At 42.3% G+C, this 25,605-nt stretch overlaps 1 protein-coding gene across 7 annotated transcripts in view; it reads left to right on the forward strand.

Moving 5' to 3' along the window:
• nap1l4a (nucleosome assembly protein 1-like 4a) overlaps window positions 1–23,975 on the forward strand; it is a 73,581-nt gene extending 49,606 nt beyond the window's left edge. For 4 of the 7 annotated variants that reach the window (XM_082957120.1, XM_082957118.1, XM_082957119.1 and 1 more), the window contains exons 10-14: window positions 5,329–5,348; window positions 9,852–9,971; window positions 10,161–10,196; window positions 10,296–10,340; window positions 22,199–23,975. In XM_082957120.1, coding sequence (XP_082813246.1) covers window positions 5,329–5,348; window positions 9,852–9,971; window positions 10,161–10,196; window positions 10,296–10,340; window positions 22,199–22,267 — 290 coding nt within the window. In that variant the 3' untranslated portion in view covers window positions 22,268–23,975. Of the gene's footprint in view, window positions 1–5,328; window positions 5,349–9,851; window positions 9,972–10,160; window positions 10,197–10,295; window positions 10,341–20,344; window positions 20,384–22,198 lie in introns of all 7 variants that reach the window. The other 3 variants (XM_045688023.2, XM_045688022.2, XM_045688019.2) reach the window with 3 other exon arrangements.
• The last annotated feature ends 1,630 nt before the right edge of the window (window positions 23,976–25,605 follow it).

Here is a 25,605-nt window from a genome sequence, read left to right on the forward strand (position 1 = left end):
GGGCCAATAAAAGGCCACTCTAAGATGTCCGGTTTTGTCACAACACAATGCCACAGATGTCTCAAGTTTTGAGGGAGCGTGCAATTAGCATGCTGACTGCAGGAATGCCCACCAGAGCTGTTGCCAGAGAATTGAGTGTTAATTTCTCTACCATAATCCACCCCCAACATCGTTTTAGAGAATTTAGCACTGTGTCCATTCTGCCTCACAAACGCAGACCAGGTGTAACCACGCCAGCCCAGGATCTCCAGATCCGGATTCTTCACTTGGGGGTCTGAACAGTCACCTGGACAGCCGATGAAACTGTGGGTTTGCACAAGCAAAGAATTTTTGTACAACCTGTCAGAATCCAGACTTCAGTGTTCAAATGCTCACCTTTTGATTGCCACTGGCACACTGGAGAAGTGTACTCTAAACGGATGAATCCCGGTTTCAACTGTTCTGAGCAGATGGCGAGTGTGTTGCTGATATCAACGTTTTGAACAGAGTGCCCCATGGTGGCGGTTTTGGTATGGGAAGGTTTAAGCTACGAACACAACTGCATTTTATCGATGGCAATTCAAATAATTTTGTTTGTCACATACACATGTTTAGCAGATCTTAATGCGAGTGTATTCGAAATGCTTGTGCTTCTAGTTCCGACAATGCAGTAATATCCAACAAATAATCTAACCTAACAATTTCACAACAATTACCTTATACACACAAGTGTAAAGGAATGAATAAGAATATGTACATAAAAAAATATATGAATGAGTGATGGTATAGAGCGGCATAGGCAAGATGCAGTAGAGTACAGTATATACATATGAGATGAGTAGTGTATGTAAACATATGAAGTGGCATTGTTTAATGTGGCTAGTGATACATTTATTACATCAATTTTTCCATTATTAAAGTGGCTAGGTTTGAGTCAGTATGTTGGCAGCAGCCACTCAATGTTGGTGATGGCTGTTTAGCAGTCTGATGGCCTTGAGATTGAAAAACCGCTTCTGTCTCTCGGTCCCTGCTTTGATGCACCTGTACTGACCTCGCCTTCTGGATGATAGCGGGGTGAACAGGCAGTGGCTGCGCCTTCTTCACCACGCTGTCTGTGTGGGTGGACCATTTTCAGTTTGTCCGTGATGTGTACGCCGAGGAACTTAACTTTCTACCCTCTCCACTACTGTCCCATCGATGTGGATAGGGGGTGCTCCCTCTGCTGTTTCCTGAAGTCCACGATCATCTCCTTTGTTTTTGTTGACGTTGTGTGTGAGGTTATATTCCTGACACCACACTCCGAGGGCCCTCACCTCCTCCCTGTAGGCCGTCTCGTCGTTGTTGGTAATCAAGCCTACCACTGTAATGTCGTCTGCAAACTTGATTGAGCTGGAGGCGTGCATGGCCACACAGTCGTGGGTGAACAGGGAGTACAGGAGAGGGCTGAGAACGCACCCTTGTGGGGCCCCAGTGTTGAGGATCAGCGGGGTGGAGATGTTGTTACCTACCCTCACCACCTGGGGGTGGCCCATCAGGAAGTCCAGGACCCAGTTGCACAGGGTGGGGTCGAGACCCAGGGTCTTGAGCTTGATGACGAGTTTGGAGGGTGCTATGGTGTTAAATGCTGAGCTGTAGTCGATGAACAGCATTCTTACATAGGTATTCCTCTTGTCCAGATGGGTTAGGGTAGTGTGATTGCGTTGTCTGTGGACCTATTGGGTCGGTAAGCAAATTGGAGTGGGTCTAGGGTGTCGGGTAGGGTGGAGGTGATATGTTCCTTGACTAGTCTCTCAAAGCACTTCATGATGACAGAAGAGAGTGCTACGGGGCGGTAGTCATTTAGCTCAGTTACCTTAGCTTTCTTGGGAACAGGAACAATGGAGGCCCTCTTGAAGCATGTGGGGACAGCAGACTGGGATAAGGATTGATTGAATATGTCCGTAAACACACCAGCCAGCTGGTCTGCGCATGCTCTGAGGACACGGCTGGGGATGCCGTCTGGGCCTGCAGCCTTGCGATGGTTGACACGTTTAAATGTTTTGCTCACGTCGGCTGCAGTAAAGGAGAGTCTGCAGGTTTTGGTAGCGGGCTGTGTCAATTTGAATGCACAGAGCTACCGTAAGGAGATCCTGAGGCCAATTGTTGTGCTAATCATCCGCCGCCATCACCTCATATTTCAGCATGATAATGCACGGCCTCATGTCGCAAGGATCTGTACACAATTCGTGGAGGCTGAAAATATCCTAGTTCTTCCATGGCCTGCATACTCAACAGACATGTCACCCATTGAGCATGTTTGGGATGCTCTGGATCGACATGTACGACAGCGTATTCCAGTTCCCTCCAATATACATCAACTTCTCACAGCCATTGAAGAGGAGTGGGGCCACAATCAACAACCTGATCAACTCTATGCGAAGGAGATGTTGCGCTGCATGAGGTGCATGGTCACACCAGATACTGACTGGTTTTCTGATCCACACTCCTACTTTATTTTTTAATGGTATCTCTGCAGATCTGTATTGCCAGTCATGTGAAATCCATAGATTAGGGTCTAATGAATTTATTTCAATTGACAGATTTTCCTTATTAGCTGTAACTTAGTAAAATTGGTGCATTATTCATTCGATTTTTTTTTTTTCTTCTCCAGTTTATGAATACTGTGCTTGTACAGTAGTGGTTGTGACATTTTTGGGCTGTTTTCCATGGGTATGGCCTGTGGATGTATGGCATTGCCCACATGAACGTTGGTGACCAATTGTGATTTTGCAACATACAGTATGCTTAGAATAATGAATTATACTAAACAAAAATTTAAAAGCAACATGTAACAATTTCAAAGAATTTACTTAGTTACAATCCATATCAGGAAATCGGCCAATGTGAAGAAAGAAATTCAGTAAGCCCTAATCTATGGATTTCACATGACTGGGAATACAGATATGCGTCTGTTAGTCACAGATACATTAAAAGAAGTGGGCCTCAGGATAACGTCACAGTATTTCTGTGCATTCAAATTGCCGTCAATTTTGTAGTTGTGTTCATTGTCCATAGCTTATGCCTGCCATACCATAACCCCATCGCCACCATGGGGCACTCTGTTCTCAACATTGATATCAGCAAACCGCTCGCCCACATGACGCCATACAGGTGGTCTGCAATTGTTAGGCCAAATTCTCTATAATTATGTTGGAGGCGGCTTATGGTAGACATGTTGGAGGCAGCTTTGGTGGACAATCTTACAGTGAACATCCAATTGCAAGCTCTCTCAACTTGAGACATCTCTGGCATTGTGTGTTGACAAAACTGGACATTTTAGACTGGGCTTTTTGTCCTCAGCACAAGGTGCACCTGTAATGATCATGCTGTTTAATCAGCTTCTTGATATGCCACACCTGTCTGGTGGATGGATTATCTTGGCAAAGGAGAAATGCTCACTAACCGGGATGTAAACAAATTTGTGCACAACATTTTAGAGAAATAAGCTTTCTGTGCCTACGGAATATTTCTGGGATCTTTTTATTTCATGAAACGTGGGACCAACACGTTGCGTTTATATTTTGTTCAGTGTAGATCAAGATTATTGGATGAAGGGTGGGTCGCACCAACATGGTTTAAATTCATCTAGTATTAGACCTAATCTAGGTTTTGTAAATCTAGCTTTAATTAATCAGATGTGTTGCACCACTTCTTTTTAAATCTGGATCAGTAAATCTATGATTAACGGTTTTAAACTATGATTAGTGACATGTTACACCAATATGAGGTATTTCATGAGTTGAAACGAAGTAGCTAGCCTACTTGACAAATCAGGCCACAAAGTTGCTGTTCCTTGATTAAAATAATAACAATGTAACGTTATAACTACTAACTCCATCGTGAAAGGTTGTCATGGGTTGGCTGATTTGAAATTAAATCCGTTATTTGCCAGTACTAGACAGAAAACAAATTTGTTAGCTGTTGTAGCTAGATGGTTTATAAACCAAGATAGCTAGCATACAATATTATTTATTATTGTCGTTACTTAACATTATATAGCCATTTTATATTTGTGCGCTTGCCACCTGATCATGGCACGTCAAAGATCACATTTCTCCGCTTATGAAAAAAAACAACTGTTGGAGCTGATGGAGGAATTTAGTAACATACTGGAGGATAAAAAGACAGACAACACGACTGTCAAGAAATAAGACACCTGGGCCATTTTATGCAACAATGTAATGGATCGACACAGATTAAAGAGAAGAAGGACCCAAATCAGATGAAAGCGTGCTGGAAAAAAATTAAGCCAAAAAGGATGCGGCAGAGGAGAGGCAGGGGCTATTTCAGACCGGAGCCGGAGGGGGGCTTCCGTCCAAGGGAATTGATCCTATCACCCAGAAGATGTGCGAGATGATTCCCCAGCAGTTTGCCCCTCTCCATAACCCCTATGATGACAATGGAAAACTTGACCCACCAATATTTAGTAAGCATAAATAACTGGTAAATATCAATGCCTGTAATGCACTTTAGAACTAACGTTAATACTACTTCACTACAATGTTACTGTTATCAGGCCCGTTACAGCAAGTTGCGTAACATCATCATTCAAACCAAGGCTGGGCATATCATAAGCCCCAATTCAATTGTTGTACAAAATGGGCACGCAGATAGCCTTCTAATAATGACTTAATTATCATATAACTCAACAGGATTCAACCTGTCTCTAATTATTCTTTGAGGAACTCGTTTTGGTCTCTCCACAGTTGATATGCTGCCATTTTATCAGTTAAACCATCTCAAGTGGCAGTTTAGAATGAATCGCTATAATTTATTTTAATTAATTGAGCAACAGGCTTAAAGTGAAAACTGAACGTAAATTACAGGAAGGATTTAATTTAACTAGGATTAGTTAAAAATTTAGATAAACCTTGATTTAACCTAGTTTAAGCGTTAATCCCTGTTGGTGCAACCACCCGAAGACTCCTAGGTATTTCTTTTAAAACTTATGACATTGATGTTGAGTCACTCATTGCCAAGGTTGGCAATGGAGTGATTTCCCAACACAAGATAAAGAAAGCAGTGACATTTCCGCCTTCCTTTTGAAAACTTTTGTCAGTGAGGGTGGTGCTCTGTCGCTTACCAGGGAGTGACTGCTGTGGAAATCGAGATCAAAGAGCACCTGGGTGATGTCACTAATTTCATGGAGGTGTAGTATAGAAGTTATCAGCAGTGTGAATGTAATTTGATTGTTGTTGAGTGATTGATCTATGTCGGGCTGCCCTTTCAGGATTGGCTTTGTAAAACGATTGTTTGCTAAATGTAAACTTTCTAAATCAAAGTGAAGTAATAATTTCCTTTCTCTTCCAGTGTCACCTGATGGAGATCCGGTGAGTAATATTTGATCTGCATTTCACAATTTACAATTTATATTACTTTTATCAGTTTCTACATTTAATGGAAATATTGATAGAGGGTCAGTTACTTTTTAGGGAAGTTAGAAACCAGTATACACAGGCAGTTAGAAAAGCCAAGGCTAGCTTTTTCAAGCAGAAATTTGCTTCCTGCAACACAAACTCAAAAAAGTTCTGGGACATTGTAAAGTCCATGGAGAATAAGAGCACCTCCTCCCAGCTGCCCACTGCACTGAGGATAGGAACCTCTGTCACCACCGATAAATCCACTATAATTGAGAATTTCAATAAGCATTTTTCTACGGCTGGCCATGCTTTCCACCTGGCCACCCCTACCCCGGTCAACAGCACTGCACCCCCCACAGCAACTCGCCCAAGCCTTCCCCATTTCTCCTTCTCCCAAATCCAGTCAGCTGATGTTTTGAAAGAGCTGCAAAATCTGGACCCCCACAAATCAGCTGGGCTAGACAATCTGGACCCTTTCTAAAATTATCTGCCGAAATTGTTGCAACCCCTGTTTCTAGCCTGTTCAACCTCTCTTTCGTATCGTCTGATATTCCCAAAGATTGGAAAGCAGATGCGGTCATTCCCCTCTTCAAAGGGGGGGGGGACACTCTTGACCCTAACTGCTACAGACCTATATCTATCCTACCCTGCCTTTCAAAGGTCTTCGAAAGCCAAGTTAACAAACAATCACCGACCATTTCGAATCCCACCGTACCTTCTCCGCTATGCAATCTGGTTTCAGAGCTGGTCATGGGTGCACCTCAACCACGCTCAAGGTCCTAAACGATATCTTAACCGCCATCGATAAGAAACAGTACTATTCATTGACCTGGCCAAGGCTTTCGACTCTGTCAGTCACCACATCCTCATCGGCAGACTCAACAGCCTTGGTTTCTCAAATGATTGCCTCGCCTGGTTCACCAACTACTTCTCTGACAGAGTTCAGTGTGTCAAATCTGAGAGCCTGTTGTCCGGGCCTCTGGCAGTCTCTATGGGGGTGCCACAGGGTTCAATTATTGGGCCGACTCTCTTCTCTGTATATATCAATGATGTCGCTCTTGCTGCTGGTGAGTCTCTAATCCACCTCTACGCCGACGACACCATTCTGCATACTTCTGGCCCTTCTTTGGACACTGTGTTAGCCACCCTCCAGACGAGCTTCAATGCCATACAACTCTCCTTCCGTGGCCTCCAACTGCTCTTAAATACAAGTAAAACTAAATGCATGCTCTTCAACTGATCGCTGCCCGCACCTGCCCGCCCGTCCAGCATCACTACAAATACCTAGGTGTCTGGTTAGACTGTAAACTCTCCTTCCAGACTCACATTAAGCATCTCCAATCAAAAGTTAAATCTAGAATTGGCTTCCTATTTCGCAACAAAGCATCCTTCACTCATGCTACCAAACATACCCTCGTAAAACTGACCATCTTACCGATCCTCGACTTTGGCGATGTCATTTACAAAATAGCCTTCAACTCCTTACTCAACAAATTGGATGCAGTCTATCACAGTGCCATCCGTTTTGTCACCAAAGCCCCATATACTACCCACCACTGCGACCTGTACGCTCTCGTTGGCTGGCCCTCGCTTCATACTCGCCGCCAAACCCACTGGCTCCAGGTCATCTACAAGACCCTGCTAGGTAAAGTCCCGCCTTCTCTGCTCGCTGGTCACCATAGCTGCACCCACCCGTAGCACGCGTTCCAGCAGGTATATCTCACTTGTCACCCCCAAAGCCAATTCCTCCTTTGGCCGCCTCTCCTTCCAGTTCTCTGCTGCCAATGACTGGAACGAACTACAAAAATCTCTGAAACTGGAAACACTTATCTCCCTCACTAGCTTTAAAATCAATTTTTATGCTTTTTTTCTCGTAAAATAGCGATAATATTCTGACCGGGAAACCCTGTTTTCGTTCAAAGACTGAAAATGTAAACATGGAGTCGTCTCGTGCACGCGCGCACCCGTCTCATTGTTCTCAGATCGACCACTATCGAAATGCGCTACTGATTTTCAGCCAGAGACTGCAAAGTCATCATTCAACGTTCTGGCACCTTCTGAGAGCCTTTGGGAGCCTTAGAAAGTGTCACGTTACAGCAGAGATCCCCTGGTTTGGATAGAGATGACAAAGAAGGCCAAGAAATGGTCAGACAGGGTACTTCCTGTACAGAATCTTCTCAGGTTTTAGCCTGCCATTTGAGTTCTGTTATACACAGACACCATTCAAACAGTTTTAGAAACTTTGGAGTGTTTTCTATCCAAAGCTACTAATTATATGCATATCCTAGTTTCTGGGCAGGAGTAATAACCAGATTAAATCGGGTACATTTTTTATCCGGCCGTGAAAATACTGCCCCCTATCCATAACAAGTTAACCTCTTACATCTAGACGTTCCGCTAGCGGAACACCTGCTCCAATATCCAATGATGGGCGTGGCGCGAAATACAAATTCCTCTAAAATCCGAAAACTTCCATTTTTCAAACATATGACTATTTTACAGCATTTTAAAGACAAGACTCTCGTTAATCTAACCACACTGTCCGATTTCAAAAAGGCTTTACAACAAAAGCAAAACATTAGATTATGTCAGCAGAGTACCCAGCCAGAAATAATCAGACACCCATTTTTCAAGCTAGCATATAATGTCACAAAAAACAAAACCACAGCTAAATGCAGCACTAACCTTTGATCTTCATCAGATGACAACCCTAGGACATTATGTTATACAATGCATGCATGTTTTGTTCAATCAAGTTCATATATCAAAAACCAGCTTTTTTATATTAGCATGTGACATTCAGAACTAGCATACCCCCCGCAAACATCCGGTGAATTTACTAAATTACTCACGATAAACGTTCACAAAAAACATAACAATTATTTTAAGTATTATAGATACAGAACTCCTCTATGCACTCGATATGTCCGATTTTAAAATAGCTTTTCGGTGAAAGCACATTTTGCAATATTCTCAGTAGATAGCCCAGCCATCACGGCTAGCCATTTAGACACCGACCAAGTTTAGCCCTGATCAAACTCCGATTTACTATTACAAAAGTTTCATTACCTTTGTTGTCTTCGTCAGAATGCACTCCCAGGACTGCTACTTCAATAACAAATGTTGGTTTGGTCCAAAATAATCCATCGTTATATCCAAATTGCGGCGTTTTGTTCGTGCGTTCCAAGACACTATCCGAAATGGTAAATCAGGGTCGCGAGCATGGCGCAATTCGTGACAAAAGATTTCTAAATATTCCATTACCGTACTTTGAAGCATGTCAACCGCTGTTTAAATTCCATTTTTATGCCATTTTTCTCGTAAAAAAGCGATAATATTCCGACCGGGAATCTCCGTTTAGCTAAACAGAGGAAAGAAAACAAAGCTTTCGGTCGACGCGGGCACGAGCCTGAGTCTCACAGTACTGTAACCAGCCACTATCCAAACGCGCTACTTTGTTTCAGCCAGAGCCTGCAAAGCCACGATTCAGCATTTTGCCGCCTTCTGAGAGTCCATGTGAGCCGTAGAAAGTGTCACGTAAGAACAGAGATCCCCTGTAATAGATAGAGATAATCAACAAGGCCAAGAAATGGTCAGACACGGCACTTCCTGCATGGAATCTTCTCAGGTTTTGGCCTGCCAAATGAGTTCTGTTATACACAGACACCATTCAAACAGTTTTAGAAACTTTGGAGTGTTTTCTATCCAAAGCTAATAATTATATGCATATTCTAGTTTCTGGGCAGGAGTACTAATCAGACTAAATCGGGTACGTTTTTTTATCCGTCCGTGAAAATACTGCCCCCTAGCCATAACAGGTTAAGCACCAGCTGTCAGAGCAGCTCACAGATCACTGCACCTGTACATGGCCCATCTATAAATAGCCCAAACAACTACCACCTCCCCTACTGTATTTATTTATTTTGTTCCTTTGCACCCCAGTATTTCTACTTTGCACACTCATCTACTGTCAAATCTACCATTCCAGTTTTAATTGCTATATTGTATTTACTTCGCCACCATGGCCTATTTATTGCCTTTACCTCCCTCATCTCACCTCATTTGCTCACATTGTATATAGACTTATTTTTCTACTGTATTATTGACTGTATGTTTTACTCAATGTTTTACTCGGGTCGCTGCGCTAGGCCGGTCGCGGTTGAGAACGCCAACGCCACCGGTGGGTGAAATAAAAAAATAAAACTTGGACAAACACCTAATCCTGGACTAAAAAAGTGATTTCTATGGTTTCCCATTTATATGGCTTTTTGTCCAGGGCCTGTATTTACAAAACATCTCGGAGTAGGATTGCTGATCTAGGAGCAGGTTCCCCTTTCCATTAATTAATATAAAAGCGGAAATGGATCCTAGATCAGCACTCCTACTCTGAGAAGATTTCTGAATACTGGCCCTGGTCTGGGCTGTCTAGGAAAGTGGCCTATGATGTCTTTTAAAAAACAACTGTCTCCCCAGGACGAGGACGCCGAGTTCACCTTAGCCACAGACTTTGAGATTGGCCATTTCTTCCGTGAGAGGATAGTCCCCCGAGCTGTGCTCTACTTCACTGGAGAGGCACTGGAGGATGACGAAAGTGTACGTGTCAAACACACTCACACATTTAGGCATACAGCAAATGCATGTTATAACATGAGCGAAACTATTGAGTCTGTCATAAGTTCATTAATCAAGAGTTTTCCATTTCCACAACTTTGTATGTGGTGTGTATTTGCAATCGGGAGCTGTAACAGAATGTGTAACACTGTTGTCCTCTTGTCTGTGCAGTTTGAGGAGGAAGAGCTGGAGGAGGGAGATGAAGAGGTAAGGAGAGGATTGGACATGAATATCTTTATTTGTTAAATGTTTGAAATGGAAGATACTATGGATAATTGTCATTATTTACTGTCTCTTGTGATTTAGGAGCAGGATGGTGATGATGATGACGAGGGAGACTTTGACCCTAAGGTCAGTATTTATGCAGTGCTGCTAGTGGACATGCTTCTTGAGTGTGTTCCCAACTGATGGTTCTCCTCACCCAGGTACATGTGTGTCAAAGGAAGTAGCCTCCTAGCCCCAACTGCTTATCATATTATTTCCCTTCACAAAACATTTATAACGAGGACTGTCAAAATGAACGTGTTAATTACAGGTCACTTACATTTTTATAGCACCATTCATTGTTTTTATTGCATTTAATCATGTCTCAATTTTTTTAATACTTTTTTAAAATGTTATTCTCAGGTCAATAGATTTTAAGAAAATTATCCCAATTGTAGTTCATAGGCAGCTTATGAATATTTTGTTGAACATTTACAAGTAGGCTAGATCTAATAACAGTTTGATATTTTACATTTCTAATTTTACTTTGCTATAATCATAGTATATTATTGTCACATCTATTATAGGCATTAGTTGAAGCTCAGTGTTAAATTCAAATCTCCCTACCATCATATGTAAGCCAATATGACACCAATCTCGAATATTCGCTAATCAATTGATTGTAGGTGCACCACACACTCCCCACCTCTCGTCATGAGCTGTCTGTCTGTTACCACATATCAGAATAAAAAAAAAACGGGGGGAAAAATTACCCCCTTTTTTTTCTCCCCAATTTCGTGGTATCCAATTGTTAGTAGTTAGTCTTGTCTCATCGCTGCAACTCCCGTACAGACTCGGGAGAGGCGAAGGTCGAGAGCCATGCGTCCTCCGAAACACAACCCAAACAAGCCGCACTGCTTCTTGACACAATGCACATCCAACCCGGAAGCCAGCTGCACCAATGTGTCGGAGGAAACGCCGTACACCTGGCGACCTGGTCAGTGTGCACTGCGCCCGGCCCGCCACAGGAGTCGCTAGTGCGCGATGAAACAAGGATATCCCTGCCGGCCAAACCCTCCCTAACCCGGACGACGCTGGGCCAATTGTGCGTCGCTCCATGGACCTCCCGGTCGCAGCCGGCTGCGACAGAACATATCAGAATTTTTTTATTAGCAATTAAGTTTGGGATCGCTTGTTCAGCAACCACACAGCTACTTGTACCATGCTGCCAGTCATAAATGTATGCAAACAAACCTAGCTACTGTATATAGCTAGCTATATGGTGGTATTCAAGCTGAGGTTAATCTATAAATGCAAACATATGTTGATTGGCGATGTAGCAAACTAGCTAATGTTAGCTTGCTTATACAAAATTGCTAGATCGAATCCCCGAACTGACAAGGTTAAAATCTGTCGTTCTGCCCTTGAGCAAGGCAGTTAACACACTGTTCCCCAGGCGCTGAAGACATGGATGTTGATTATGGCAGCCCCCCACACCTCTCTGATTCAGAGGGGTTGGGTTAAATGCTGAAGGCACATTTCAGTTGAAGGCATTCAGTTGTACAACTGACTAGGTATCCCCCTTGCCCCTTTATTATTTAGTATGTGTAAAGACAAGATTACATCAAGAATAGTGTGATGGGTGACAATATTAACCTATCACTTGTGAATTATGTATTATCACTTGTGAATTATGTATTATCACTTGTGAATGATGCCCAGCTAAAGAAACAATGCCGAATCATAGCCTCACACCTCATGTACCTAGCCCATAGGCCTATATGTTTCAATAAGGTTTGTATCACAACTAAAGTGGCCAAAGAGCTTATTTAAAATGAAGCACATTAATCTTAACTCCACTCAAGCTGTGCGTGAGTTTCAAGTTTAGGGAAGGTCATTTTCACGTTTTATAGTAAAAGCATTACATGCATAATTGGAAATGGACATTAGCGCTTATCCTACTGCCGTGTACGCATTGCTGCGCTTATGTGAAGAAATAGCCTAATTTTTTATCAACATTTTAAGCTAAATGTTCTCATTTGTTGAGTCAGGCTCATTGCTTAAAACAGGTTTTTTGATGCTAGTAGTTGTATTAATTTGGGATCTATCGCATCCCACAACTGTCCCAGACTATGTTTGGAATATTTATTTCTCGCACAGAATAGAGTAGGTTGACCTTTGTACAATGGGGGATAGTAGATTGACATAGTCTAGTGCTTTTGCTGTTCGTTAGGCCTACTCATATTGTTGGCTGACAAAGTTAATGTGGACAGTTCTTCCAATATCTTCAATATGCACCTCAGAATTGGATAAGGACGTGTGCACTTGTGTCCCCGATGTGTCTGTCTTCATTTGTAGTTCTGTGGGAGAGCCGATCACGTGATGGATCGCGCAGCACTGGAGAAGGGTGCACTGGCCGCAAAATGCATGGATTTTTTTTAGGATGCATTACAGCCACACAAAGGGGATGCCACTGTGAAATTCTAGGCATTATTAAGTGCTTGTCAAATTGTGAATGAGTGACAGCCTGCCCAAAAAACAAAGCAGAACTCATACCTTTTTCAAGTGACTTTTTTCAAATCATTAGTCGCATCATGCAGCCTTACAATGTATTAAAAATCAAAACATCTAGCCCAATGTTTGTAGAACAACTAAAGTTACGTTAATCACCCTAAGCATATAGGAATACCTTTTTTTTTTGTTAACTGTTCAACACAGAATAGCTGCATGTGCACACTCCCTCAAATCGTTTGGTGAAAATATCCTTTCTATTTTATTCAGCTTTGTTCGATTGTATTCTTCATACTATAAAATAATGCCACAGAATTCTACGGAAATCCTGAACTAGTGTAGCCCACAGCCATTTGGCATAGCCAGATCAGGACCTAACATAAGGACAACTCAGAGTATGCTATTCTGTTCTTCTGAAATATATATTTTCTTCATATGTTTCTTTAGACCTGTCTAAAATACATAATGGATTTAACTTTTCAAAATGTAGATGTTCCAAACGTCAGCATCAGTGGATTGTAGGCTATATGTGGAAGCCAGGAGATGCTAAATGTGTTTGGTAACGATCAATTACCTTGAGACCGTCAGTTATTGCTTGACAATCACCAGCTGACAATTTTTTGACTGTCACGCGCCTGTCACTGAGAGATGCCAACACCAGCTAGTTGACAGGGCCCCGGGCCGTCTTTATGCACTTGTTAATGTCTTCCCACTGGAACATCCAACATTCAATGACTACCTCCAAATCAGCTCGCGTCTGACTCACGACAACTGTCCCCTTTGTGTACCCAAGTCATTTCCACCGAGGTGGATGACTATGATATAGTCACGGTCACGCCTCGTCTTGCCAATTTGCTTTGATCAGTAGGATTATGAGCTGGGATCTTCTCAATAAATAAAATCAATAAAACACACAACATTGTGAGGGTTCACAAGGAGAGCATGTGTTATGCTGTATAAACTGTTGTTCAAGCTCTGGATGCTGATTGGCTGGATGCCGTGTTATGGGTTTGACAACATTTGACTTTTTACTGTTATAATTACGTTGGTAATCAGTTCATAATAGCAATAAGGCACCTCGGGTTTGTGGTATATGGCCAATATACAACGGCTAAGGGCTGTATCCAGGCACTCTGCATTGCATTGAACAGCCCTTAGCTGTGGTATATTGGTCATATACCACACCCACTCGGGCCTTATTGATTTATTATGTTGTTCATCACCTTCCGGTGTAAAAAACATGGATTAAAAAACAAAAACGACGTTTGAAGTGACAGTCTTTGAAGCCGAAAAAAGGAGCAACTTTTCCACCCATGCTCTGCCAAGGTTTTCCAGCACACAGCTTTGACCTACTTCAGTAGCTATGTTGGTATTGTACTTCAGACTGTGTAGGCAGGTTGATTAGGATTCAAACCTTCTCAAACAGCTTTATTCATACTCTTAGAAGAGGTGCTTCCACAATAATGTGATTTGTACCACATACAGGGTAAAGTATTGTTTTCTTCACACCACAGTGACATTCCATTGCGCTACATTTTCATGTTTTTATTTTTTTATTTAATGAATTGCAAGCTTTGGTTTTATACTTACAAGACCATCAGGCTTGATTGAGCTGTTTTGTCTTGTAGTAATGTGGTGCATGCCTGTATTTACAGTGGGGGGGGAAGTATTTGATCCCCTGCTGATTTTGTATATTTGCCCACTGACAAAGAAAGGATCAGTCTATAATTTTAATGGTAGGTTTATTTGAACAGTGAGAGACGGAATAACAACAAAAATATCCAGAAAAACGCATGTCAGAAATGTTATAAATTTATTTGCATTTTAATGAGGGAAATAAGTATTTGACCCCCTCTCAATCAGAAAGATTTCTGGCTTCCAGGTGTCTTTTATACAGGTAACGAGCTGAGATTAGGAGCACACTCTTAAAGGGAGTGCTCCTAACCGCAGCTTGTTACCTGTAAAAAAAGACACCTGCCCACAGAAGCAATCAATCAATCAGATTCCAAACTCTCCACCATGGCCAAGACCAAAGAGCTCTCCAAGGATGTCAGGGACAAGATTGTAGACCTACACAAGGCTGGAATGGGCTACAAGACCATCGCCAAGCAGCTTGGTGAGAAGGTGACAACATTTGGTGCGATTATTCGCAAATGGAAGAAACACAAAAGAACTGTCAATATCCCTTGGCCTGGGGCTCCATGCAAGATCTCACCTCGTGGAGTTGCAATGATAATGAGAACGGTGAGGAATCAGCCCAGAACTACACGGGAAGATCTTGTCAATCATCTCAAGGCAGCTGGGACCGTAGTCACCAAGAAAACAATTGGTAACACACTACGCCGTGAAGGACTGAAATCCTGCAGCGCCCGCAAGGTCCCCCTGCTCAAGAAAGCATATACATGCCCGTCTGAAGTTTGCCAATGAACATCTGAATGACTCAGAGGACAACTGGTGAAAGTGTTGTGGTCAGATGAGCCCAAAATGGAGCTCTCTGACATCAACTCAACTCGCCGTGTTTGGAGGAGGAGGAATGCTGCCTATGACCCCAAGAACACCATCTCCACCGTCAAACATGGAGGTGGAAACATTATGCTTTGAGGGTGTTTTTCTGCTAAGGAGAACTTCACCACATCAAAGGGACGATGGACGGGGCCATGTACCGTCAAATCTTGGGTGAGAACCTCCTTCCCTCAGCCAGGGCATTGAAAATGGGTCGTGGATGGGTATTCCAGCATGACAATGACCCAAAACACATGGCCAAGGCAACAAAGGAGTGGCTCAAGAAGAAGCACATTAAGGTCCTGGAGTGGCCTAGCCAGTCTCCAGACCTTAATCCCATAGAAAATCTGTGGAGGGAGCTGAAGGTTCGAGTTGCCAAACGTCAGCCTCGAAACCTTAATGACTTGGAGAAGATCTGCAAAGAGGAGTGGGACAAAATCCCTCCTGAGATGTGTGCAAACCTGGTGGCCAACTACAAGAAACGTCTGACCTCTGTGATTGCCAACAAGGGTTTTGCCACCAAGTATTCAGTCATGTTTTGCAGAGGGGTCAAATACTTATTTCCCTCATTAAAATGCAAATCATTTTATAACATTTTTGACATGTGTTTTTCTGGATTTTTTTATATTTATTCTGTCTCTCACTGTTCAAATAAACCTACTATTGAAATTATAGATGGATCATTTCTTTGTAAGTGGGCAAACGTACAAAATCAGCAGGGGATCAAATACTTTTTCCCCCCACTGTACTTAACCTCTTGGCGCATGAACCGCTAGCGGGACACCTACGACGACAACCGGTGAAATTGCAGAGCGTGAAATTCAAAATACAAAAATCATAATATTAAACATTCATGAAAATACAAGTGTCTTACCACGTTTAAAAGCTTAACTTCTTCTTATGGCTTGAGTCCCGTTAGCGGGATCGATATGACAACAGCCAGTGAAAGTGCAGGGTGTCAAATTCAAAACAACAAAAATCTCATAAAGTTCCTCAAACATACAAGTATTATACACCATTTTAAAGCTTTACTTCTTGTTAATCCAGCCACAGTGTCTGATTTCAGTAAGGCTTTACGGCGAAAGCAAACCATATGATTATGTTAGGTCAGCACCTATACACAAAAAACACAGCCAAAGAGAGGAGTCACTAAAAGCAGAAATGTAGAGAATTAATCACTAACCTTTGATATTCATCAGATGACACTCATCTGACTACAGGAGCTCTTATTCATCCCCTTATTCATCCCCATCAAACAAGTTTCTAAAGACTGTTGACATCTAGTGGAAGTGCAAAATGACCCCACAGACACTGTAGTTTGTATAGGCAATCACTTGAAAAACTACAACCACTTCCTGTTTGGATTTTTTCTCAGGTTTTTGCCTGCCATATGAGTTCTGTTATACTCACAGACATTCAAACCGTTTTAGAAACTTAAGAGTGTTTTCTATCCAAATCTACTAATAATATGCATTTCTTAGTTTCTGAGTGTGAGTAGCAGGCAGTTTACTCTGGGCACGTCAGTCATTCAAGCTATTCAATACTGCAACCATCCATAAGAAGTTAATTCAACCGCCTTGTCAGATTTCAAAAGGCTTTACGGCGAAAGCATACCATGCGATTATCTGAGGACAGCTCCCCACGCCAATACTTTTTCAACCAGTACATGCGTCACAAAATCATAAATAGCGATTAAATAAATCACTTATCTTTTGAAGGTCTTCCTCTGTTTGCAATCCCAAGGGTCCCAGCTACACAATGAATTGTTGTTTTGTTTGATAAAGTCCTTTATATCCCAAAAATGTCCATTTAGGTGGCGCACTTGATTCAGTAATCCACTCGTTCCACATGCATACAAACTAATCCAAAAAGTTACCAGTAAAGTTCATCCAAACAAGTCAAACAATGTTTCTAATTAATCCTCAGGTATTCTAATATCTAAATAAACGATAATATTTAAGACGGAGAATAGTATGTTCAATAGGGAAGATAAATAATGAAGAGCGTGCACCTCATTCACGAGCCAACAAGACTACATTTCTAATGAGATACACCTTGGAGTTTTTCCCACTACTTGCTCATTTTTCAATAAACAAGCCTGAAACCCTTTCTAAGACTGTTGACATCTAGTGGAAGCCATAGGAACTGCAATCTGGGTCCTACCCACTTGTATATCCCATAGGCAAGCATTGAAATGGCCTGTGACCTCAAATATTTCCGGATGGATTTTCCTCGGGTTTTCGCCTGCCATATGAACATTTGGATGAACTGTTGGCGTCATGGAAATATGATGAGAGTATCATTGTGGGCACTTTGAATACAGTTGGTAGAAACCAAAATTGTTAAGTGTTTGCTAGGGGACCCAATAATCTTTGGCTACATTGCATGTTTTCTCTTAGCTACTTCTTGTAGCTTACATATTCATGCTTTGCGTATTCCTCTTTGATTTAGAAGATACTGTTGCACAAACATGCTGATTTAGGTCTACACCATCACTGGTATTATCGGGCTGTATAGCTAACTACGTTTGCTCTGACTCAGTACATTTATTTGCTAGGTAGCGATTAGCATTAGCGGCTAACAAGATTAAGTCCCAACTTGCTAAGAAAATGCAAACTAGCTGTTTGCAGATGTAAGAAACACAAACTAATGGTGTAATTATAGAACGCTTGTGGATTTATATTAAGCAAAGTGAAAACAGCATCATTGTCATCAACACAGTTGCATGTGCTGCATTGACCATGCAGACTGAACGCAAGTGTCTCGTGGTTGAGGACATTCCTTGAGTGACGGGGTGGGGCTAGGTCTGTGGAAAGCGGCGCGGAGAGAGATGACTCAAGTAGCGAAGTAAACTATAAAAATCTACATTACACACAGCGTGTCACATTAAACAAACCAAACATTCAAATACCGTTATAGAAGGTAAAGTAAAAACCCAAACCGGTCCGTGCATCAATACCGGTATATCATAAAATACGGTATACCACCCAGCCCTAGCTTAGAACCACTTGTTTCAAACATGGTCCTGTTTTATCAATTGCTGTGCTGCTCAATGGACAGTTCATTAACTCTGTCAAAATAACGTAACTTTAAGCGAATGTTTTTTACTTTTATTTTTTTTAATGTTTGGGTAAAAGTTGAAGAAATGAATGGACGTATTCTGAACCAAAATATAAATGCGACATGCAACAATTTCAAAGATTGACTGAGTAGTTCCTATAAGGAATTCAGTCAATTTAAATAAATAAATTAGGCCCTAATCTATGTATTTCGCATGACTCGGCAGGAGGGAGGGGGGGGGCTGTGGGTGTGCATGGGGTTATAGGGAGCCAGGCCAACCCAATCAGAATTGTTTTTCCCCACAGAATGGCTTTATTACAGACGTAATGATCATGCTGTTTAATCATTTCTTTATATGCCACACCTGTCAGGTGGATGGATTATCTTGGCAAAGGAGAAATGCTCACTAATAGGGATGTGTGCATTTCTGTGTTGAGAAATATTCTTTGTGCATATGCAACGTTTCTGGCATTTTATTTCAGCTCATGAAACATGGGACCAACACTTTACATGTTGCGTTTTTGTTCAGTGTAAATTCAGGACGAGTCAGGCAAATGAATAATAGGGTTTCACATTTCGTTCAATTTTGCTGCCAATTTAACCGACCACCATTAACCGGTTAACAAGTTTAAATTCGTTCCTAATGGTAAAATGTCGGACCAACAAAATGCATCTGTAGCCAACAAGGAACGTATATTTTTCATTAAGCGCTTAATTGAAATATGCAAAAATGGCAAGCCTATCGTCTCACAGCAAAGAGGCTATATATGACTTTTTTTATTTTGAAATCGTTCTTGTGATGTGCAGTGTTGTGCCTTAAGCCCAGGATGAGTTGCTCCGCTTTCACACTTTTTTTTTTTGTAGGGAGTCCACGAACAGGGATTCATCATATTTGGGGATCCTTGACATGAAAAAGCTTGAACCCCTGGCCTAGGCTATCCACTTGGCAAATTGTACACATTTAGCTTGTCCAATTAGGAACATGTTGGCACATAAAATCAAATGTAACAAAAACTAAGCGCTGTCTATTGTCATAGCGACAACGTTACACATACCTTCGTCTATCTGTCTGATAGTTTACCATATTGCCTATGCACAAATTCAATTGATTGGACATGATTTGGAAAGGCAAACACCCGTCTATAAAATGTCTCAGTTGACAGTGCATGTCACAGCAAAAAACGAGCCAGGAGGTCGAAGGAAATGTCTGTAGCGCTCCAAGACAGGTTTGTGTCAAGGCACCGATCTGGGGAAGGGTACCAAAAAATGTCTTCAGCATTGAAAGTCCCCAAGAACAGTGGTCTCCATCATGCTTAAATGGAAGAAGTTTGGAACCACCAAGACTCTTCGTAGAGTTGGCCGCCCAGACAAACTAAGCAATCGTGGGAGAAGGGCCTTGGTCAGGGAGGTGACCAAGAACATGGTCTCTCAGACAGAGCTCCAGAGTTCCTCTGTGGAAATAGGAGAACCTTCCAGAAGGACAACCATCTTTGCAGCACTCCACCAACCAGGCCTTTATGATAAAGTGGCCTGACATAACCCACTCCTCAGTAAAAGGCAAATGACAGCCCGCTTGGAGTTTGCCAGAAGACACTTAAATGACTCAGACCATGAGAAATAACATAATTGCAAAAGGGTTTTCTAATGATCAATTAGCCTTTTGAAATTATAAACTGGGATTAGCGAACACAACGTGCCATTGGAACACAGGAGTGATGGTTGCTGATAATGGTCCACTGTACACCACGCAAAACTAAATGTTTTACTGTTCATGATTCACAAATGATTTTTTTAAATTTATTACCATGATTCGATTCACTGCGATTAAACCGAACCCCAACTACTACATTGATGAAGTGAATCATTTGATTTGGCTTTTTTAACTTTTATTTTATGTGATGCGGTGTCTCTGTTATACAGTAAATTAAACGTGTATGGCCTTACAGAATATAATACAGCATAATGTAGATCCAACATCACTCCCCGTCAGTATATTGCGTTTCTATCTGAATAACCCTATGGTTTTGTTCCTGACCATTGTTATTGTCTCTCCCCTCCCCCTGTTCCTCCCATTACAGGCATAAGCAATCAATCATTCTCACCCCATGCATTTCTAGGTAAGGGAGAAATTAAAATGACACTGCATTCTGTACTTTGTATTTCTGTCTTGGCTCACTTCTCATTCTCTCCATCCACACCTTTCTCCTTTTCTCTATCCAGACATTTCTTTATCCATCACTCCATCCTTCATTCTGTTGTCAAGTTTAACCCCCTAGAGTCGATGTCCGCTGCCCCATGGAAATCTAATTAGCATAATAAAACAATCCCAATCAAAATCTGTCATTTTAAGATGGAGATGTTTTTTTGTTTGTTGCATGGGCTGCATCTCAATCCACGTCACCCTTCTGCATGTGTTTGTCAGACCATGAGACATCCCGAAAATCGTTCTTCCCATGAAAACGTCTGTAGCGTCCAAAAGGTTAACCCACAAACTATTATGACCCCTCTATGGAAAGATGGTGAACACGATGGTGTTCTCCGTTTTGCTCTACGATCCCCACAAGCGTTGCAGGTCTTGTGGTACATCCGATCTGCCAACTTCTGTCTGTAGCATCTGAACCGTTTGGGCTACACACTGTGACCCCTCTGCGAAGATGTGTCTCTAGGACGCCCAAAGCCTCAAGACAGCCTGGTACCAGTTTAAAAAATGTATGGAAGTATACTGAACAAAAATATAAATGTAAAGTGTTGGTCCCATGTTTCATAAGCTGAAATTAAAGATCCCAGACATTTTCCATATGCACAAAAACTTATTTCTCAAATATTTTGTGCACAAATGTGTTTACATCCCTGTTAGTGAGCATGTCTCCTTTGCCAAGATAATCCATCTACCTGACATGTGTGGCATATCAAGAAGCTAATTTAAAACAGCATGATCATTACACTGGTGCACCTTGTGCCTGGGATAGTAACAGGCCGCTCTAAAATGTGCAGTTTTGTCACACGACACAATGCCACAGATGTCTCAAGTTGAGGGAGCGTGCAACTGGCATGCTGACTGCAGGAATGTCCACTAGTGCTGTTGCCAGAGAAATAAATGTTCGTTACTCTACCATAAGCCGCTTCCAACGTCGTTTTAGAAAATTTGGCAGTACAGCCAACTGGCCTCACAACCGCAGACCACATGTAACCACGCCAGCCCAGGACCTCCACATCCGGCTTCTTCACCTGCGGGATCGTCTGAGACCAGCCACTCAGATAGCTGACAAAACTGAGTGTTTGTCTGTAATAAATACTTTTTGTGGCGATAAACTCATTCTGATTGGTTGGGCCTGGCTCCCAGTGGGTGGCCCACCTACCCCTACTTCCTCCCAGGCCCACCCGTGGCTCCGCCCCTGCCCAGTCATGTGAAATCCATAGATTAGAGCTTCATTTATTTAAATTGCCTGATTTTCCTTATATGAACCGTAACTCTGTAAAATTGTTGCATTTATATTTTTGTTCTGTGTGTGTGTGTGTGTGTGTAAAATATAGTTTAGTGCCTCAAATAAAGGGGTATACTCTAGAGGGTTAACTCCCGTCTCTTCACAACCCAGTCAGAACCCAGCCTGTTGCTTTCACTCAATCTTTCCAATATGTTTCTTTTTTTTAGTTGTACCGCTCTATCCTTTATTCTCAAGTAGTTCCCGATGTCTCACTAAAGGCTAACTCCCTCTTCTCATTACTTGGTCAAAAACAAACTTATTCCAGCACAATTGAGATTCTCCCCTTGTCACCCTTTTCACTCGTCTCCAAGCTCTCTTTCGTAACTTTTTCTCCTCTTGGCTTGATCTGTTCTTTTGACACTAGTTCAATTAGCTGACTATCTCTGCCTGTTTCCTTCAACCTCATCCACCCCTCTGCCGTCTTCTTCCCTCAACCCTTCCCCTCAGCTCTCATCTCTCTCTCCTTCCTCCCCTCAGAAAGAAGAGCCCCAGCCTGCCGAGTGCAAACAGCAGTAACCGTGGTGACCAGGGGAGCTTGGCCGAGGTCCTGCTGTCCATCAAATCAGTCCTCATCCAATCAGCAGGTCTTCCCGCCCCTGTTGGCTCCGCCCCTTATGAACTCTCATACAAACGCAATAGAACACAACCAAACAGTGTTTTTAATACATGCATGCCCATTTTTCTGCTGTCCAGTCCCCCGCCCTCTTTGTTTTATCTTCATTCATAACCAATTAAGAAGTGACTTGGACTTTAAACAATTCACCACGGCAACGTAGAGTTAGTCTACTTCACAAGTAGGTGACTAATGCCGAGAACCTCAGAATATTCAAATAAAAAAAATATTGAATGGATGGATCCCGAACTTTAGTTTTCACAGAAAATCAGTTACTCAGGGTTTTATAAGGCCAATAAGATAAGTGTTAATTTACCAGGAAACTGCTGAACAGGTTTGACTTAATACATCACTGGGGTTGCTGACAAGTTTTTTTTCTTTTATTTTTTTCTTTATGGTGTTTTAAATAGACACGGTGTATTACTCTCAATTTGATTTTCTTTTCTAATGTTCATGTCCTTGGACTATTTATTCTGGTTTCATGCAGCTGTATGAGGTGGTGCATAATGAGAAAGTATTTTAGGCCCCAACCACAATAGATAAGGCCCATTCTCATTCACCATGCAAATGCCCAACAAACATTTGTCCCTTCTTTCCCAGGCTTTGCAAGACTAACAAAATGTTTATACTGCCAAATTGTATTTTTTAATATGTGAAATGGTTTAAAGCGTTTTGAGAATTTCTTGCCATACTACTGCTTTGACTGTGCCCGAACTCGTAGGGCTTAACTAAATATGGCTACACTTCTCATGGTCAGCCGTTCTAATACATTTATAGAAAAACAATGGCATGATCCTAAACCTATCGTTCCTTATTTGTCCCTTTTAGCTGATCTGAAAGGACCTTGAAGGTTTAAGCAATATAACAGATATTATATAGTTGATGTTATAACAATCCTGCCTTTTAGAGGTTTAGGTGGAGTTATTACCATATTGCGGATACGTGTACAGGGTTATTTGGTTTGAAAGTGCAATTTACACATCCCACACTTAACCAAGAAAAGGGATAGCAGTACAAGATGGTAACATGTTAAAGCTTAACATTAGTAGAACATAAAACATACCTATCCAGTCCTCGGATATATTTTAGGGGAAGGAAATAAGGATGTTTGGAATTGGGCCAGAGAAGGTTGAGGTGTTGTGGCAGTTCATGCAGCCATCATAAACGGTGCCCATCTTTACAGAAGGCTACCAATCCAACCCCTCCACCACCACATGTTCTGTCCATATTCCTGCTAACATACAATGACATTTAAACATGTATTACTCTCCTAAGAATGCCTATTTGTCTATAGAATGTCTCCCCAAACATGAGACAACCGGTTGCCCATGTACTTGATCCTATCAGCACGTTGATGCTGGTTATGGTGGTCATCGTTACAGTGCTTTACCACACATATCCCCCCTTTTTTAAAATAAAGATTGTAGAGCCCTTGTTTTTGAAAGGACCGATCTCTAGAAGCCACGGTGACGTCTTCAACCTCCCCACCTAATTGGACCTTGTGCTAGAAATGGCTTTATCTGGTTCCTCACAATTTGTTACTTGCGCAATATTATTTTCAATTTGTACAGAATTAGTTAATATTCTATTAAAGTTGTGTGACAGACTGTTTCCGGTAATTGTTTTTGTGTGTCCGGCCATGTTTATTGCAGTGGGTGGGTAATATCTGATATTCATTTAAAGTAATTGTACCACTGAATACTGTTACATTAAGCTCTTGAGTTACACATGCAGGTGTCCCTTCTGTGATTAATAAAGTAGCGATCTACTAGTAGTACCAGTCTCGAGACCACATGTAAAGTGTCTCGGTGTCAGATACATTTGTACTCGGTCTTTCTTCCTGAGACCAGCAGAGTAAAGAAACTCTTATCAGCTTCCATTGTCAGCACATAAAACCGCTCTGCCAGGCTGTATGTATGTGTATATATATAGTGTGTATATATATATGTGTATATATATATATGTGTGTATATATATATATATATATATATATATATATATATATATATATGGGAACACTTAAACAACACAATGTAACTCCAAGTCAATCACACTTCTGTGAAATCAAACTGTCCACTTAGGAAGCAACACTGATTGACAATAAATTTCACATGCTGTTGTGCAAATGGAATAGACAACAGGTGGAAATTATAGGCAATTAGCAAGACACCCCCCAATAAAGGAGTGGTTCTGCAGGTGGGGACCACAGACCACTTCTCAGTTCCTATGCTTCCTAGCTGATGTTTTGGTCACTTTTGAATGCTGGCGGTGCTTTCACTCTAGTGGTAGCATGAGACGGAGTCTACAACCCACACAAGTGGCTCAGGTAGTGCAGCTCATCCAGGATGGCACATCAATGCGAGCTGTGGCAAGAAGGTTTGCTGTGTCTGTCAGCGTAGTGTCCAGAGCATGGAGGCGCTACCAGGAGACAGGCCAGTACATCAGGAGACGTGGAGGAGGCCGTAGAAGGGCAACAACCCAGCAGCAGGACCGCTACCTCCGCCTTTGTGCACGGAGGAGCAGGAGAAGCACTGCCAGAGCCCTGCAAAATGACTTCCAGCAGGCCACAAATGTGCATGTGTCTGCTCAAACGGTCAGAAACAGACTCCATGAGGGTGGTATGAGGGCCCGACGTCCACAGGTGGGGGTTGTGCTTACAGCCCAACACCGTGCAGGACGTTTGGCATTTGCCAGAGAATACCAAGATTGGCAAATTCGCCACTGGCGCCCTGTGCTCTTCACAGATGAAAGCAGGTTCACACTGAGCACGTGACAGACGTGACAGAGTCTGGAGACGCCGTGGAGAACGTTCTGCTGTCTGCAACATCCTCCAGCATGGGTCATCCTCCAGGTGGGTCAGTCATGGTGTGGGGTGGCATTTCTTTGGGGGGCCGCACAGCCCTCCATGTGCTCGCCAGAGGTAGACTGACTGCCATCAGGTACCGAGATGAGATCCTCAGACCCCTTGTGAGACCATATGCTGGTGCGGTTGGCCCTGGGTTCCTCCTAATGCAAGACAATGCTAGACCTCATGTGGCTGGAGTGTGTCAGCAGTTCCTGCAAGAGGAAGGCATTGATGCTATGGACTGGCCCGCCCGTTCCCCAGACCTGAATCCAATTGAGCACATCTGGGACATCATGTCTCGCTCCATCCACCAACGCCACGTTGCACCACAGACTGTCCAGGAGTTGGCGGATGCTTTAGTCCAGGTCTGGGAGGAGATCCCTCAGGAGACCATCC

This window comes from Salmo salar, chromosome 10, assembly GCF_965601325.2.
Source record: "Salmo salar chromosome 10, fSalSal1, whole genome shotgun sequence".
Taxonomy (NCBI): Eukaryota; Metazoa; Chordata; class Actinopteri; order Salmoniformes; family Salmonidae; genus Salmo; species Salmo salar.